The sequence below is a fragment of the Aotus nancymaae genome, unplaced genomic scaffold (assembly GCF_030222135.1).
Source record: "Aotus nancymaae isolate 86718 unplaced genomic scaffold, 86718_ANA_hifiasm-v0.15.2.pri h1tg000049l, whole genome shotgun sequence".
NCBI lineage: Eukaryota > Metazoa > Chordata > Mammalia > Primates > Aotidae > Aotus > Aotus nancymaae.
Window position 1 is genome coordinate 4,160,607 of NW_026988463.1, and position 15,294 is coordinate 4,175,900.

Here is a 15,294-nt window from a genome sequence, read left to right on the forward strand (position 1 = left end):
AAGGCAGGAACAGAAAACCAAAAACTGCATATTCTCACTTATAAGTGGGAGCTAAGCACTGGATACACATAGACATAAAGAGGGGAACAGAAGACACTGGGGGCTACTAGAGGGGGAACGGAGAGAGGGGACAAGGGTTGACAAACTACCTACTTGCTACTATGTTCACTATTTGGTTGACAGGATCAACAAAAGCCCAAACTTCAGCATCACACACTGTAAGTATGTAAAAAACCTGCACATGTTCTCCCCTGAATCTAAAATAAAGTTCATTCAGAAGTTCTTTCTCTGAGGAGCTTCTGCAAAAGGAGATGCTTCCACATCCTGCACCATCTCCCACTTGGGTGCTGTGCCCAGGGCCAAGACTGTGAGGGTGCTGTAGGCTGGGGGCTCGTGCAGAAGAAGAGCTGGGCCTCAGGTCACAGAGCAAGCTGGTCTAGGGCTTCTGGCTTCTTGGTCCCTTACTCTTTTCATCACGGGGCAGCCAAGACCCAGACCTCCATCCCTTTGCCCCCTCTACTTCACCCTGCATCAGAGGCACATGTCCTAGGAGCTGGGCAATTCTGGTCAATTCTTCCCACCTGGGCAGCCACCCTCCTCCCTAGCACCACTGCTAGGCTGGGCAGCTCCCTCTTGGAATTCGCTGCCCTGGCCAGCTGTCCATCAGTTCATTCAACACGCTTGCCCGGGTGTGTCTGCAGAGAACCAGATTAGCCAGTGGGGCAACACATGGGCTGTGGAACCAAGAGAACCAAGGAAACAAGTAACCCTTCTACCCAGTAGATGACTATCCCCTAGAAGAAAGCCCCCCCAAAATTAGTGTTTCCCTAAAATTCATATCCACCTATAACCTAAGAACATGACCTTCTATGGAAACAGGGTCTTTGCAAATGTAATCAGTTAACATGAGATCATACTGGATTAGGGTGGGTCCTAATAAACCCAATGTCTTCAATGTCCTTAGATGATGAGGAGAGGACACAGGGACACACAGACAGGGGAGAAGGCCACATGATGACAGAGGCAGAGAGTGCAGCGATGAAGCTACCACTCAAAGAATGCCAGGAATTGCTGGCAACCACTGGATGCTGGAAGAGGCAAGGAAGGATCCCCTGCTTTTGTTTCTTGAGACAGAGTTTAGCTCTTGTTGCCCAGGCTGGAGTGTAATGGCTCAATCTTGGCTCACTGTAACCTCCGCCACCTGGTTTCAAGCGATTCTCCTCCTTCAGCCTCCTGAGTAGCTGGGATTACAGGCATTTGCCACTACGCCCAGCTAATTTTGTATTTTTAGTAGAGATGGATGGGGTTTCTCCATGTTGTTCAGGCTGGTCTCGAACTCCCAACCTCAGGGGATCCGCCCCTCTTGGCCTCCCAAGGTGCTGGGATTATAGGTGTGAGCCACCATGCCCGGCCAGGATCCCCCTTAGACCTTTCAAAAGGAATATGGCCCTGCCAACACCTTGATTTCAGACTTTTGGCCTCTAAAATTGTAAGAGAATAAATTTCTGTGGTTTTGGCCAGGCACAGTGGCTCACACCTGTAATCCCAGCACTTTGGGAGGCCGAGGTAGGACTGCTTGAGCCCAGAAGTTCAAGACCAGCCCGGGGAACACAGCAAGAGCCCTGTCTCCACAAAAAATACAAAAATTAGCTGGGTATGGTGGTGCATGCCTATAGTCTCAGCTACTTAAGAGGCTGAGGTGGGGGGATCATTTGAGCCTGGGAGGCAGAGATTGCAGTAAGCAGAGCTCACACCACTGCACTCCAGCCTGGGCAAAAGAGTAAGACCCTGTATTAAAAAAAAACAAAAAACAAACAAAGAAAAAAACTGCTGTGGTTTTAAGCCACTAAGTTTGTGGCAATCTGTTACTGTAGTCCAGGAAGATCATATAGGAACCAATACCTAAGCCTGGTGCTGTGAAATCTTCCCGACACCATTTAACACTGAGCCGATCGTTTTCACCATCCCCACGGCCCCAGACCCTGTTGTCACCACCTGGGGCTCACATGCTCTGAAACCCGGCTTGAACCCCCTTCCATGAAGCATTCTCCCAACAACGCTCCCCCTTTCTCTGCACTCTCAGGCTGCTTATTTTTAGCTGCTGATTACGTCTACCTTATATGGTTCTCTACTCATATCATGAGCAGGGACTGTCTCCCCTCCTAGTCTGTAAGCTCTTTGAGGACAGAGAATCCCAAGGATATTAACAGTCCTGAGCAGGGGCGGCATGTTGATGGATTCCCCTGGTTGGTCAAGTTTCATGATATTTCAGGAAACTGGAGGCAAATGTCAAGTCGTCGCATACTTACAACAGTGATAACCTGTCATTCTTGTCATAGTTCTTTTAACCTTAAAAAGTATCTGATATCAAAAAATATTTTAAACATCCGATAGCCATTTTCTTATTACAGTCATGAAACAGCTCCATGCTGGAAATAGGGCAAGTATCGTTATTCCCATTTTATGGGTGAAGAAACAGACGCAGAGACGGTCAGGGGCTTGGTGGCTGATTTGTGACAAAACCAACATTTGCTGTGCTCCCAAGTCCTAGTGCTCCCGCTGGGCCTCACCCCAGGCCAGGTGCTGTGCCTCTGTGTGGGCAGTCCCAGGTGAGGAGGGACTTGGTGGAGTGCCCTCCAGATTAACTACCAATTCGGAAAGTAAACAAAGGCAGGAAAAGAGGTGGGCTGGTGTCTTGGGAGCCCGAGGCCAGGATGATTTCCCCAGGGTAGGGTGAGTATTTGACACTTCTCCAGTTCTTTTCCAGATTCTTCCCAGGTCCTAGAAAGCACTCCTGGTCTCATGCCAGGCCCAGTGGCTCACACCTGTAACCCCAACACTTTTTGGGAAGCTGAGGCGGGGAGATCATGAGGTAAAGAGATCAAGACCATACCTGCCAACATGGTGAAACCTCATCCCTCCTAAAAATACAAAAATTAGCCGGACGTGGTGGTGCACACCTGTAGTCCCAGCTACTCAGGAGGCTGAGGCAGGAGAATCACTTGAACCCAGGAGGCAGAGGTTGCAGTGAGCCGAGATCGTGCCACTGCATTCCAGCCTGGGTGACACAGTGAGACCCCGTCTGGTCTCTTGACCATCTTGGGTAAGTGCAGGAAAAATAAGTATTCATCTACTACTTGACACTAAGTAATCAACAAACTGGCTAGAGGCCTCTCTGGTGGCCACAGGGGCACAGTTGGTGACATCAGGCCCTAAATGCTGTGTAAACTGGATGGCTATCAGCGACATGTCTTCCAAAGGAATGGCTTGATCAAGCTTTTACCTATTGCTATGGTGAAGAAATTCTTTTTTTTTTTTTTTTTTTGCAACAGAGTCTTGCTCTGTCACCCAGACTAGAGTGCAGTGCCACAATCACAGTTCACTGTAGCTGTGACCTCCTGGCACAAGAAATCCAACTGCTCCAGCCTCCCAAGCACCTGGGGCCACATGCATGTGCCATTATGCCTCGCTAATTTTGTATTTTTTACAGAGATGAGGTTTCTCCACATTGCCCAAGCTACTCTCACACTCCTGGGGTCAAGCGATCTACCCACCTCAAACTCCCAAAGTGCTAGGATTGCAGAGAAGAGCCACTGTGCCCGGCATAGGGGAAATTCTATAGGAGAAAACTGAGCTGGCCTAGATCCTAACCAAATGATCACCTGAAGGAGGACCAGTGGCTGCAGTTCTGGTAGCAATCCAGTGGTGGGGAGAGGATGGGGACTTCCAAACCCCGGGGCTCTCCCCTGAGCTCCCAGCACAAGCCACTTCCTATAAGCCAAAACTCCAGGCCAGACTTTGCCTACACCTGTTTGAGCTCAGAGTGCAGTCCCTGCTCTAGAGGCATCCAAAAATATCTGAGAGGGAGGGGAAGAGGGAGGGGAAAAGGGAGAGATCAGCTGGAAGAAAACAGGCTAGAGCCTTCGGAGGGCTGAAAGAAAGCCACTTGGCTCAGCATTCAAGGTTCTTCCCAACTGGCCCCAACTCATCAGGGTGGCCTCACCTCCCCTGAACGTGAGCCCCACATTCTAGCCAGAGCTGGCCTCATCCTGTCCCAGATAGTGCCGTCCTCTGAGCTTCCTCACCTCCTGGCTTTGGTTACCATCTTCAGATGTCTCTGCCTGCACAAATCATCTGCTCATTCATTAGACATTGCTGACTGCCTTGAATGAGCCAAGTGTCATGCTACACTGTTAGTGATGAAGTACAAGCAAATTAAACAAAGGCACAGCTCCCATCCTCCCGAAGCTGACCGTCCAGTGATCACCCCCTCCTTGCAAGTTGGGCTGAAACACCGTCCCTCTGCACAGCCAACCTTCCCAACCATCTCCTGAACTCCAACCAAAGTGAGAGTTGGCTGCCAAGGGTGTTAGTTACATTTTTTTTTCAGTGTGTGTCATCTCCCCAAATAGAAGGTCGGCTCCTGAGGGCAGAGACACAACTCGTTCCCGCCTGCACAGTGCAGCTGGCCAGGACCTCACAGGGCTGACAAGGGGCTGAGAGCTGGGCCTCGCAGGGAGGGACCCACAGCTGCCTCACCTCTCCCTGCTCTCATCAAATGCCCCACTCTCTGCTACCTCCAGCCCCTGAGGCATCTGAGATTGTGCCATACCCTCATGCTTCTATCTGATCCTTTCATGCCCTCATTCCTAACCTCAGTATATCCTGCTTTTCCAACCTAAAGGGGACTCCCAAGGAACGCTGCACCTCTCATTTCTTCAGAACTTGGTGCCCAACCCCTCCTCTCCTGCCAGGACTAGTCACAGCCTGCACTCATTCCATGCTTTTTTTTTTTTTTTAAAGATGGGGTCTTGTTCTATTACCCAGGCTAGAGTGCAGGTGGTGCAATCTTGGCTCACTGCAACCTCAACCTCCCAGACTCAAGCCATCCTTCCACCTCAGCCTCTCGAGTAACTGGGACCACAGGTGCACCCACTACATCTAGCTATTTTTAAAATTTTTTTGTAGAGACGAGATCTCACCGTGTTGCCTAGGCTGGTCTGGAACTCATAGGCTCAAGCAATCCTGCTGCCTTGGCCTCCCAAAGTGCCAGGATTACAGATGTGAGCCACTGTGCCTTGCCTATTAATTAAGTTTAATATAAAAACTATTGCTTTAATTCTGATTTAATTTGGTGCTTTCATTCTGATTCTGTCCCCTCCCTGAGATGGGGCAGCTCAGCAATGGCTGCTCTGGGAGTCCTCTGTGAGGGACAGTGAGAAAGTGACAAGCAACGGCATGTCCCCAAGGTGAGGGGGTGGCTGGGACCCTGACTACGAGCAAAACCACCTTCAGGGCTGCAAAGGCATGAGGGAGGCTGAAACCAGATGGAACAGGACTTCTCTGATCTTAGAGAAAGAAGACAGCATAGGCTGCTGCCATTGAGGAAACGGATCAATCTCCAGAAACTCAGTTAAATCCATCCCATTTGCTAAACTCACCTACCCCTGCCAAGTCCTGCTGAGGATATCCAGCTGGGGAGGAGCACAAGAGACTAGGACCTCTGGAGCACTGGGCAGATCCTGCTTGGCAGCCATGCAGCTATGCTTGCCATGGCTCCAATTCATTCATTCATTCTTTCACCCATTCAGGTGAGAAACCCCAGAAGAGAAACCCCTGCTATGTAGTTCAGTCCCTCTGCACTGAAAACTGGTGAACTATTTACCACCTCTGTGTTGAGATTCAGGAACTTCGGGTAAGACCTTGATGGCCAAATGGGAAATTCTACCTTAGGGATGTCTTCCTTGAGCTAAAATTTTCTGAATCTTCTGAAATACAAAGAGATTTGAGGAAAGTGCCCATCTATGCTGTGAGCCATCTGCCTCCACTGCAATGTGTTGCAGATCCTCCCCTTACCAGTGTCTTGGCAGCAGGGACAGGGGACAGAGTAGGGGCCCAGCATGGGGAGGAAATGAAGGAGCCAAACAGGGTGGAGGTGGAGTCTGAAGATCAACTTTTAGCTCTGAGAAGACAGGTGAGTCCAGGGGCGGGGGTCCCTGAGGAGCCAGGACTCCCAGAGCAAACTCAGGAGAGAATAGAAGCCAGTCCACCACCTTGTGCCAAAGTAAGTCCCACCAATGGGCCACAAGAGGGGCACAGGCCTCACAGCCAGGAACACACAATGAAGGGACCTGAGGCTGGACTCCCATCCCCAGTCCACAAGGAACAATGAAAACCACAGTTAGCTGGGTGCAGTGGCTCACACCTGTAACCCCAGCACTTTGGGAGGCTGAGGCAGGAGAATGACTTGAGCCCAGGAGATTGAGACCAGCCTGAGCAACACAGTGACATAGTGAGACCATGTCTCTACAAAAAATAAAATTAGCTGGGTGCTAGGTGTGGTGACACATGCCTGTAGTCCCAGCTACTCTGAAGCCTGAAGTGGGAGGATCGCTTGAACCCAGGAAATCAAGGCTGCAGTGAGCGATGACTGTGCCACTGGGGGACAAAATGAAACCTTATCTCAAATAAATAAATAAATAAATGAGGACTAAGGTCATCATCTGGGTAACTCAGGCCATATGTCCACCGAGCCAATTTCTACTTTAAAAAGCTAACCCTGGCTGGGCACAGTGGCTCCCAACTATAATCCCAGTGCTTTGGGATGCAAGGTGAGCAGATCACTTGAGGTCAGAGGTTTGCGATCAGCCTGGCCAACATAGTGAAACCCCATCTCTACCAAAAATACAAAAATTAGCCAGGCGTAGTGGCGGGTGCCTATAATCCAGCTACTCAGGAGGGTTGCGGTAGGAGAATCTCTTGAACCCAGTAGGCAGAGGCTGCAGTAAGCCAAGATCTTGACACTGTACTCCAGTCTGGGTGACAGAGCAATTATCCGTCTCAAAAAATAAATAAAAAATAAGCCAGGCACGGTGGCTCACACCTGTAATCCCAGCATTTTGGGAGGCTGAGGCGGGTGCATCACCTAAGGTCGGGAGTTCGAGACCACCCTGACCAACATGGAGAAACCCTGTCTCTACTAAAAATACATGGTGGTACATGCCTGTAATCCCAGGTACTCGGGAGGCGGAGCAGGAGAACCGTTTGAACCCAGGAGGTGGAGATTGCAGTGAGCCAAGATCATGCCATTACACTTCAGCCTGGGCAACAAGAACAAAACTGTCTCAAAAAATAATAATAAATAAATAATTAAAAAGTTAACCCCAATGGAGTCAAAATGCAAATACAGTGCTTTGCCCATCATGGACTCAACAGACATCTGATGAGTAAACATTTTAGATCATGGAGCTTGGCGTTGAATTTTGCCCTCTACAATCTCCAGCAGGTGGCTCGAGGCAGCATCTCACCAACATTCACTGTGATGAAAACACTATTCCTTACCTTGGCCTCCCAGCTTCCTCTCTGAGGCTTTGCCCAGCTCTCCTCCAGCACTGGAGAAAAGGATCCCGTCTTGCCCTACCACACAATACCATAAAACTCAGGGCAACTTGCCTTTCTAACCCACAGGTGAAGATGGGGTGGGGTGCTTCCCGTCTGTGGCCTTCCATGCCCTCCCTCACAAAACCCAGCGCAGATCAGGATCCACTAGCCTTGCTCCCTACTGACTAGCACTGGGGGTACCGAGTCTGCCTGTAATGCATGGTGTCCATCTGAGGTCCCCTCAATTCTCATGAGAGCCACAGTGCATCCTCCAGTAAGGCCTACCCAGACCTTTCTTCCTCTCCTCAAGCGCACCGAGGTCGCAGTCACCACGCCTCCCATCTCTCCCTTGAACTCTTCAATCCTTCCATCACCACAGTATCCTTCCCCCTTGGCCCAGGAACACACTTATTCTTCTCTAGTAATGAAAAAACTTTTCAGTTGGGTGCAGTGGCTCACGCCTGTAATCCCAGCACTTTGGGAGACTGAGGTGGGTGGATCACTTGAGGTCAGGAGTTTGAGATCAGCCTGGCCAACATGGTGAAACCCCGTCTCTACTAAAAATACAAAAATTAGCCAGGCATGGTGGTCTGCACCTGTAATCCTAGCTACTAGGGAAGCTGAGGCATGAGAATCGCTTGAATCCAGGAGGTGGAGATTGCAGTGAGCTGAGATCACACTATTGCACTCCAGCCGGGGCACGGAGAATTTTTATATATATATAAAGAAAAAAGAAAAAACTCTTCTCAGCCAGGCGCGCTGGGTCATGCCCATTATTCCAGCACTTTGGGAGGCCAAGGCAGGTGGATCACTTAAGCCCAGGGATTTGAGATCATCCTGGGCAACACAGTGGGTCTTGCCTCTACCAAAAAACAAAAAAAAATTAGCCCGGCATAGTATAGTCCCAGCTTCTTAGGAGGCTGAGGTGGGAGGACTGCTTGAGCCCAGGAGGTGAAGACTGCAGTGAGCCTTGATCATACCACTGCACTCCAGCCTACACAACAGAGTGAGACCCTGTCTAAAAAAAGTAAATAAAAAGGTAAAGAAAAAAAATTCTCTACCTTTGCAAACCCATATGCTTGTAAGTTACTGTTGCTGGCCTTTATTTCTCCCAAACTTAATTTTTAAGAGTTTCTAGGTCTAAAGATGTTGCCTCCTCATCCTCACTAAATACCCTCAAACCCTCCTCATCGGTCAGTCACCTCCTGGTTGTCAGAAGCAACACCTCCTCTCCCTCAGCATCTCTGTGATATTTAATCCTATCTCTTCCTGGATGCCTTCCTATCTTTCCGAAATTCACTTCTCTTCTTCCTCTTCCTACTCCTCAAACTCAGCGTTCATCAAGGACTGGTCCTTGAATTTCTTCTTTGTCTCTCCCTATTACAGCTACCTGGGTGACCTCAGAATCTGCCTCTCATCTTTATGTAAATGAATCTCACTCCTAAATGCCCCAATCTGACTTCCCTCCTAAACTCCAGTCCTGCCTTTTTAATCCCTGCCATCTCCATCCAGATGGCCCACCAGTAGCCAATCTTCATAATGACCCAAACGGAACTTTTTTTTTTTTTGAGACAGGATCTCACTCTGTTTCCCAGGTTGAGCTGTGCAATCACAGCTCACTGTAGCCTCAGCCTACCAAGCTCCCGCAATCCTCCTGCCTCAACCTCCCACATAGCTGGGACTACAGGTACCCACCACGATGCTCAGTTCATTTTTCTCTCTCTTTTTTTTTTGTTTGTTTGAGACGGAGTCTTGCTCTGTCGCCCAGGCTGGAGTGCAGTGGCGCAATCTTGGCTCACCAGGTTCAAGCAATTCTCTTGCCTCAGCCTCCCAAGTAGCTAGGACTACAGGTGCACGCTGCCACACTCAGCTAATTTTTTGTGTTTTTTAAGTGGAGCCAGGGTTTCACCATGTTTCCCAGGCTGGTCACAAACTCCTGAGCTCAGGCAATCCACCCGCCTCGGCCTGCGTCCAGCATTTTTTCAGAGATGGGGTCTCACTATGTTGCCCGGGCTGGTCTCAAACTCTTGGGCTCAAGCCATCCTCCGACCTCTGCCTCCCAAAGTGTTGGGATTACAGGTGTTACAGGTTTGAGCCACTTCATCCAGCCCCAAACTCAACTCTTAAAATCTGTTCCTCTCTCTTATGTTCCAAGTCTATTTTTCTAGCAAGATCATTCTCCCATTGACCCCAACCAAACCTGTAAGGGTTCCATGTCCTGGCCTGGCTCCCACACTGGGAAGCCCAGAGATTCTACACCAGCTACCAACTGGGTCTACCCCTTCTCTCCACTCCTATCCCCTCGCCCGTGTTCACACTCCCTCACCTGCCTCTCTGGCATGGCTGACTAATCAGTCTCCCCTCACCCTACTCTTTCTACCAACAGCTGCCAGATGGATCTTCCCTGAGCCCTCGGTGGTGACCCACTGCCCACTGAGCAAAGTCCTGCTCCACCTAACAAGGCCCTTCGCACTTTCAGCCCTAACCTTAACTTCCAAACACGTCCCACCACCCCCACTTCATCTGCCTGCCTTCATGCAAGACAGAACAATGCTCTCCTTTCCTGGATCTCACCACAGCCCCGTTGCTCTGGCTCCTTGAGTTTCCTCAGCCTGTTCCCTCAACTCAGAATTCCCTTCCTGCCATCTTTCTGCTCTGAATCCCGCTTTCTTCGAGGACTAGCTCAAATATTCCCTCATCTGTAAAACCTTTCCTGATCCACTCAGCTCAAGATTATCTCCACCCTGCCTCCACCTTTTCCTGTGCCTCTCCAATGACACTGTGGTATGTCCTGTTTGACCAGATTCAGCTACAGGCAAGGCAGAGAAGGCCTCCTCTCCCCTACTGAACTATAAGCGCTGAGGACAAAATGCCTTTCTCAATTCTGTTAGTATCATACCTCAAAAATAGCAGGGACGCAGTAAACTCGGGATGGGTTCAAGAATGATGGAACGCAGTGAGGTGTCTGAACGAGAGGGCTTTGCACACATGAGCGATATTTACAGATAAGGAGTTAGGCTGTGATGAGGCATGGATTTGGGTTGGGAGCAGGGCATATGCCCAGAGAAAGAGCTAAGCCTGGGCACTCTATCCCACAACAATGGCCCTCCCAGCGCCCCACTCCCCCAGCCGCCCGCCTCATTCCAGCCAGGATGCACAAGGCCTAGCCCTGTCCTTAGCCCTGGAGGCCAGGACAGAGAGCGGAAGCAGCTGTCCTCTTCCTGTGTCCATAGGCTGACTCTCCCCAGCCCACTACACCCAAGCAGGCACCAGAGGGCCAGCTGGATGCTACTGGCCTCATCTGGACCTCCGTCTGGGGGATAAGTGGGTAGAGGCACTGGCCAAGGAGTGGAGAGGCCTGAATTCCAGCTCTGGCCTGCCATGAACTCACTCTTTGATCTTTACTGTAATACCCGGATGTGGGACAAAACCAGCAGTTCCTAAACAGCAGTTCTAAAGGCCACCACGCCAGGTGCCCTTTTTTTTTTTTTTTGGAGACAAGGTCTCATTCTGTCACCAAGGCTGGAGTGCAATGGTGCAATCACGACTCACTGCAGTCTTGACCTCCCGGGTTCATGTGATCCTCCCACCTCAGCCTCTCAAGTAGCTGGGACCACAGGCATGCACCCCTACACTCAGCTCATTTTTTGTTTTATGTTTTGTTTTTTTTTTAAAGACACAGTCTCAATCGAGACCATCCTGGCCAACATAGTGAAACCTCAACTCTACTAAAATACAAAAATTAGCTGGGTGTGGTGGTGCATGCCTGTAGTCCCAGCTACTCAGGAGGCTGAGGCGGGAGAATCGCTTATACCCATGAGTCGGAGGTTGCAGTGAGCCGAGATTGCGCCACTGCACTCCAGCCTGGTGCCTAGCGACAGAGCAAGACTCTGTCTCAAAAAAAAAAAAAAAAAAAAAAAAAAGAGAGGGTCTTACTATGTTGTCTAGACTGGTCTCAAACTCTTAGCTTCAGGCAATCCTTCCACCCTGGCTTCCCAAAGTGCTGGGATTACAGGTGTGAGCCACTGTGTCTGGCCAAAGTATCACTTTTTTGAGAGATGTGTTCATTAGCACAGCCCAGTCTAGTGTGCTCCAGACTCACTGTGGGACCAGATGTCCCCTACGGGCTCACCTGGCCGCACCAAATGAGGAGTGAGGGAACCAGCTGTGGGGACACAGCTCCAGGGACTGAAAAGGCTTCTGCGCTCTGTTCTCTCCCCAAGACCCCTGAGATTGCTACATTTTCTCAGCAGCCCTCCCACAGTGGATTGTAGCAGCTGGGCTTCCCTGTTTAGGAAACTGGAGCACTGGCCTCTTCCTAGAAATAACCAGCCTGGGGTGGGAGAGAAAGGGGCAGGGAAGGGGCTTCCTGACCATGACTCTGCACCCTTGTCTCACATGGCGGGCGCTGAGCCGTGGGTGCTCACAGAGGGGCAGCCCCAGCATGCACCAGCCCCTCCCCCTTGGGGTGGCTAGGTGGGGCCAGGGGAGACGGGCATCTGAAACTAGGGCTGGGCTGGACATAAAGGAAGGATGAAGGATGGACAGGAATCCCCAGATCCCCAATCTCCATATCAAGCAACAGGAAGGACAATAGGAAGCAAAGAGGTCTTGAATTCTGCCTTTAGCAATAAACACCAATGGCTTAAACCCAAAGAAATGCTTTGTCAGCAGCCTCCGACTCTCCAGGGAGACCAAAAGCCTTTGCCCTGCCAACTAGGGAAGCTCCCCCAGGATGGCCTTATCCACAGCACTCCTTTACCCCCTTTCACACTCACCCTACAGGCAGAGAGGAGCTCGGGAGTATAGGCAGGTTGAGGAAAGGAGAGGACTCTGGCCCTGGATGTGCCTGTCACTGACTCGCTATCTAACCTCGGAAAAGTCTCCCCATTTCTCTAGGCTTTCTTCCCTTCCCTGGATGGTGGGCAGACTGATCGAACCATTGCTAGGGGCCTTTTCCACTGCTCTTAAGGAGGAGTAGCCCCTAGCCAGGACTCCCAAAGAGGAGGTCCCAGTGGGTACAAAGGCCAGGGGGCAGCAGGTCGAGAGGTGGAGACCAGGAAGGCCCCCACCTGGCTGCTCCTTCCCCGTCCTGGCATGGACACGGGTGACCAGTGGTCGGTGAGGCGGGGGCGCTTGTCTCCTCACAGGGAGCCAAGAAGAAGGGCTGCAGGGCCCACCACCCCAGTCCAGAGCGGCACAAGAGCAACAAGGGGGAAGGCACAGAGGAGAAGCTCTGTGGGGTCCCCGCCCTAGGAAGCAGGTGAGGGTTTTGAGGGAGAGTATCTGCTGCCACCCAGTTGAGGAGCAAGCAAAATAGGGAGGGAAGTTCGCACAGAGTGGACAGGTGAGGGAAGGAGGTCAGGAGCCAAGATGTGACCTTTGGGTGGAGTGGTATTTACGAGAGTGGCACAATTCTGGGGGGGAATCACCCACTAGGAAGGACTGTCATGATGGGGGCGTGAGGAAGCTACCTTGCGGGTGAGAACTGCTGGTGGATGCAGGAGGAAGCCTCTTCTGGAGTATACAGTGCACAGTGGGGCAGAGTCCTGATAAAATCCCCACAGTGGATGAAACCCACAGCCCAAGCGCTGAGCAGGGACAGACGGGAGCTTCTACACTGGAGGCTGGGCCAGGGGCAGACACACACGGTGGGACCCAGGAGGGAAAGACAGCAGAGAGAGGGGATCTTTGCACAAGCACCTGACTGCCTCCTTTCTCCATGGCAAGAAGCCCCAGCAAGACCTGCAGAACATTCCAGATGGCCAGTTCCTTCAGTGGAAGGAAAGGTAAAGGATGCCCCTAAAAGGCCAAAAATTCTTGGGGCCCAGTGTGTAGAAGCCGGGCAGCTGGGGCTGAGCTGCAGCAGAGGAGGGGCCACGAAGGGAGAGGGTGGCAGAGGCTTGGGGCTCCGGATCCAATTACGCGGTTGTTTCCATACTTAGCTGCCTGACAGCCGCCTGGAATACTCAGCACTCGAGCCGTTGCAGCCCCGCAGAGCCCAAATTAACTCAAGGACAGACAAGGGCAGGGCCCAGCAGCAAATGCAGTGGCCGGAGTCCCCCACCTTACATCTCCAGTCCCTGAGGAATAGCTTTTGTTCCCACCCACTGCCTGCTCTCCTTGCTGGGACTGTGCCCTTGCAATTCCCTATTCAACCTCAAAGACCTGACAGGCTGGATTCCGGGCCTCCACAGTCCCAGGTACAAACCTAGGCTCAAAGCCCGGCTGGGGGAAGACTGCCAAGTCATGAAAAGACGTGGTGGGGAGTCCAGATCGTAGGGGGATCCCCAGAGCACCTCCCTACAAGCATCCCTGAGGGAAACCAGGCCTCAGGAACCTTAGGAACAAAAGAGGTGGCAAAAACAATTTCCACAGCCTATAGATAACCCCCATGCTGCAACCCAAGCCACCACCTCTGCTACCCAAAGTGCTGAGATGTCAAAGGGAAGCCCAGGCATGTAGAGATGACCCCCTTTTCTGATGGAAGCCCCCACCACTAGCAGAGGCTCTACTCCAGAACAGGCCCATTCCTCTTCTGAATTGCATCCAATTCTGTTTCCAGCCCTACGGCCAACTCTATTTCCGATCTTATCCCAAACCAACTCTATCTCACTGCTCCCAAAACGGTCCCCACCTTTGCCCACTGGGTCCCCCCTCTATCCTCGATCACGCAAACCCAGGTCTCTTGCTGGAGTGGGGCCTCTGCCTTATCTCCTACCAGGTGGGAGAGTCACCTCAATGACCTCCAGCTCCCAGACTGTGCTATTTTGTCCGTCTCAGAGGCTCCCCAGTCTTGACTTTAGGGGCCCCTCTTTCCCACATCTACCAGCCGGACTCCTCTCTGACCCCAGCTCAGGCCTCAGCTGTTTGCTGTTCCCGCTTCCTCTGGACTCCCCAAGAGCCCCACAACTGCACTCCTCCTCTCCAGCACCCAGCTCTTTCTCCGAGGCCCCAGGACCAGGGAAAAGAGAAGGATGAGAACAGTGACACCAGCCAGGAGCTGGGGTTTGCCGTCAGTCCCGACTCCCTACCCTACGCACAGTAGACAGAAAACCTTAGAGGAAGCATGAGGGTGTAGTCTGGGCTGGGTCATGCTGGGAGGGGCCCTACCTGCTTGTCCTGAGAGCAGGAGCGAGGCCAGGAGGCAGCCGAGCAGGACCAGCGCCCTCATGGTGACTGCCAAGAGAGCCCAGCTGCTCCTCGCCTCTATTTATACAGCTGGCCCTGGCAACAGCAGGCAGTGCAGGGGGAGAGGGGTCACACAGTCACTAGGGCAACTAGGAGGGCGTGATGGGGAAGAAGCCCAGACCCCGGCAGACTGTGCGGAGGCTCGGCCTGCGCTGCCACTGTCCCAGCTGCCGGGTCCCAGAACACAGGGCCACGGCTGGATTCTCTCTCCCGAACCCCTGCAGCCCTAGGATCACATGACATTGGTCACAGGGCAGGGGTGACAGGCATAAAATGGAGCATCCCTTAGGCTGAGGTCATGAAGTTAAGAATCTGAGTCTTCCCAGAACTTGCAATAACTTGATCCGAAGTCTGGGCAGGTTAAGCACCTTGACACACCTGCACTAGAAGAAGGAAGCTGTAAGGCAGCACAGAAGAAATCCTATTTGACAGTCACTGATTTAGATGCTAGAGTGCTCAGTAGCTGGGCTCAGAGGCTCAGCCTGTAATCCCAGCACTTAGGGAGGCCGAGGAGGGTGGAACACCTGAGGTCCGGAGTTTGAGACCAGCCTGATCAACATGGAGAAACCCTATCTCTACTAAAAATACAAAAAATTAGCTGGGCGTGCTGGTGCGTGCCTGTAATCCCAGCTACTCGGGAGGCTGAGGCAGGAGAATTGCTTGAACCTGGGAGGTGGAGGTTGCAGTGGGCTAAGATCGTACCACTGCACTCCAGCCTGGGCA

General features: G+C 51.8%; 1 protein-coding gene across 2 annotated transcripts in view; it reads right to left on the reverse strand.

The window, feature by feature from the left end:
• The window catches only part of SRL (sarcalumenin), a 54,529-nt gene extending 39,958 nt beyond the window's left edge, over positions 1 to 14,571 (reverse strand). Inside the window, exon 1 of one of the 2 annotated variants that reach the window (XM_064362404.1) lies at positions 14,494 to 14,571. In XM_064362404.1, the coding sequence (XP_064218474.1) occupies positions 14,494 to 14,554 (61 nt within the window). In that variant the 5' untranslated portion in view covers positions 14,555 to 14,571. The remainder of the gene's footprint in view (positions 1 to 14,493) is intronic. The other variant, XM_064362403.1, reaches the window with a different exon arrangement.
• Positions 14,572 to 15,294: the final 723 nt, after the last annotated feature.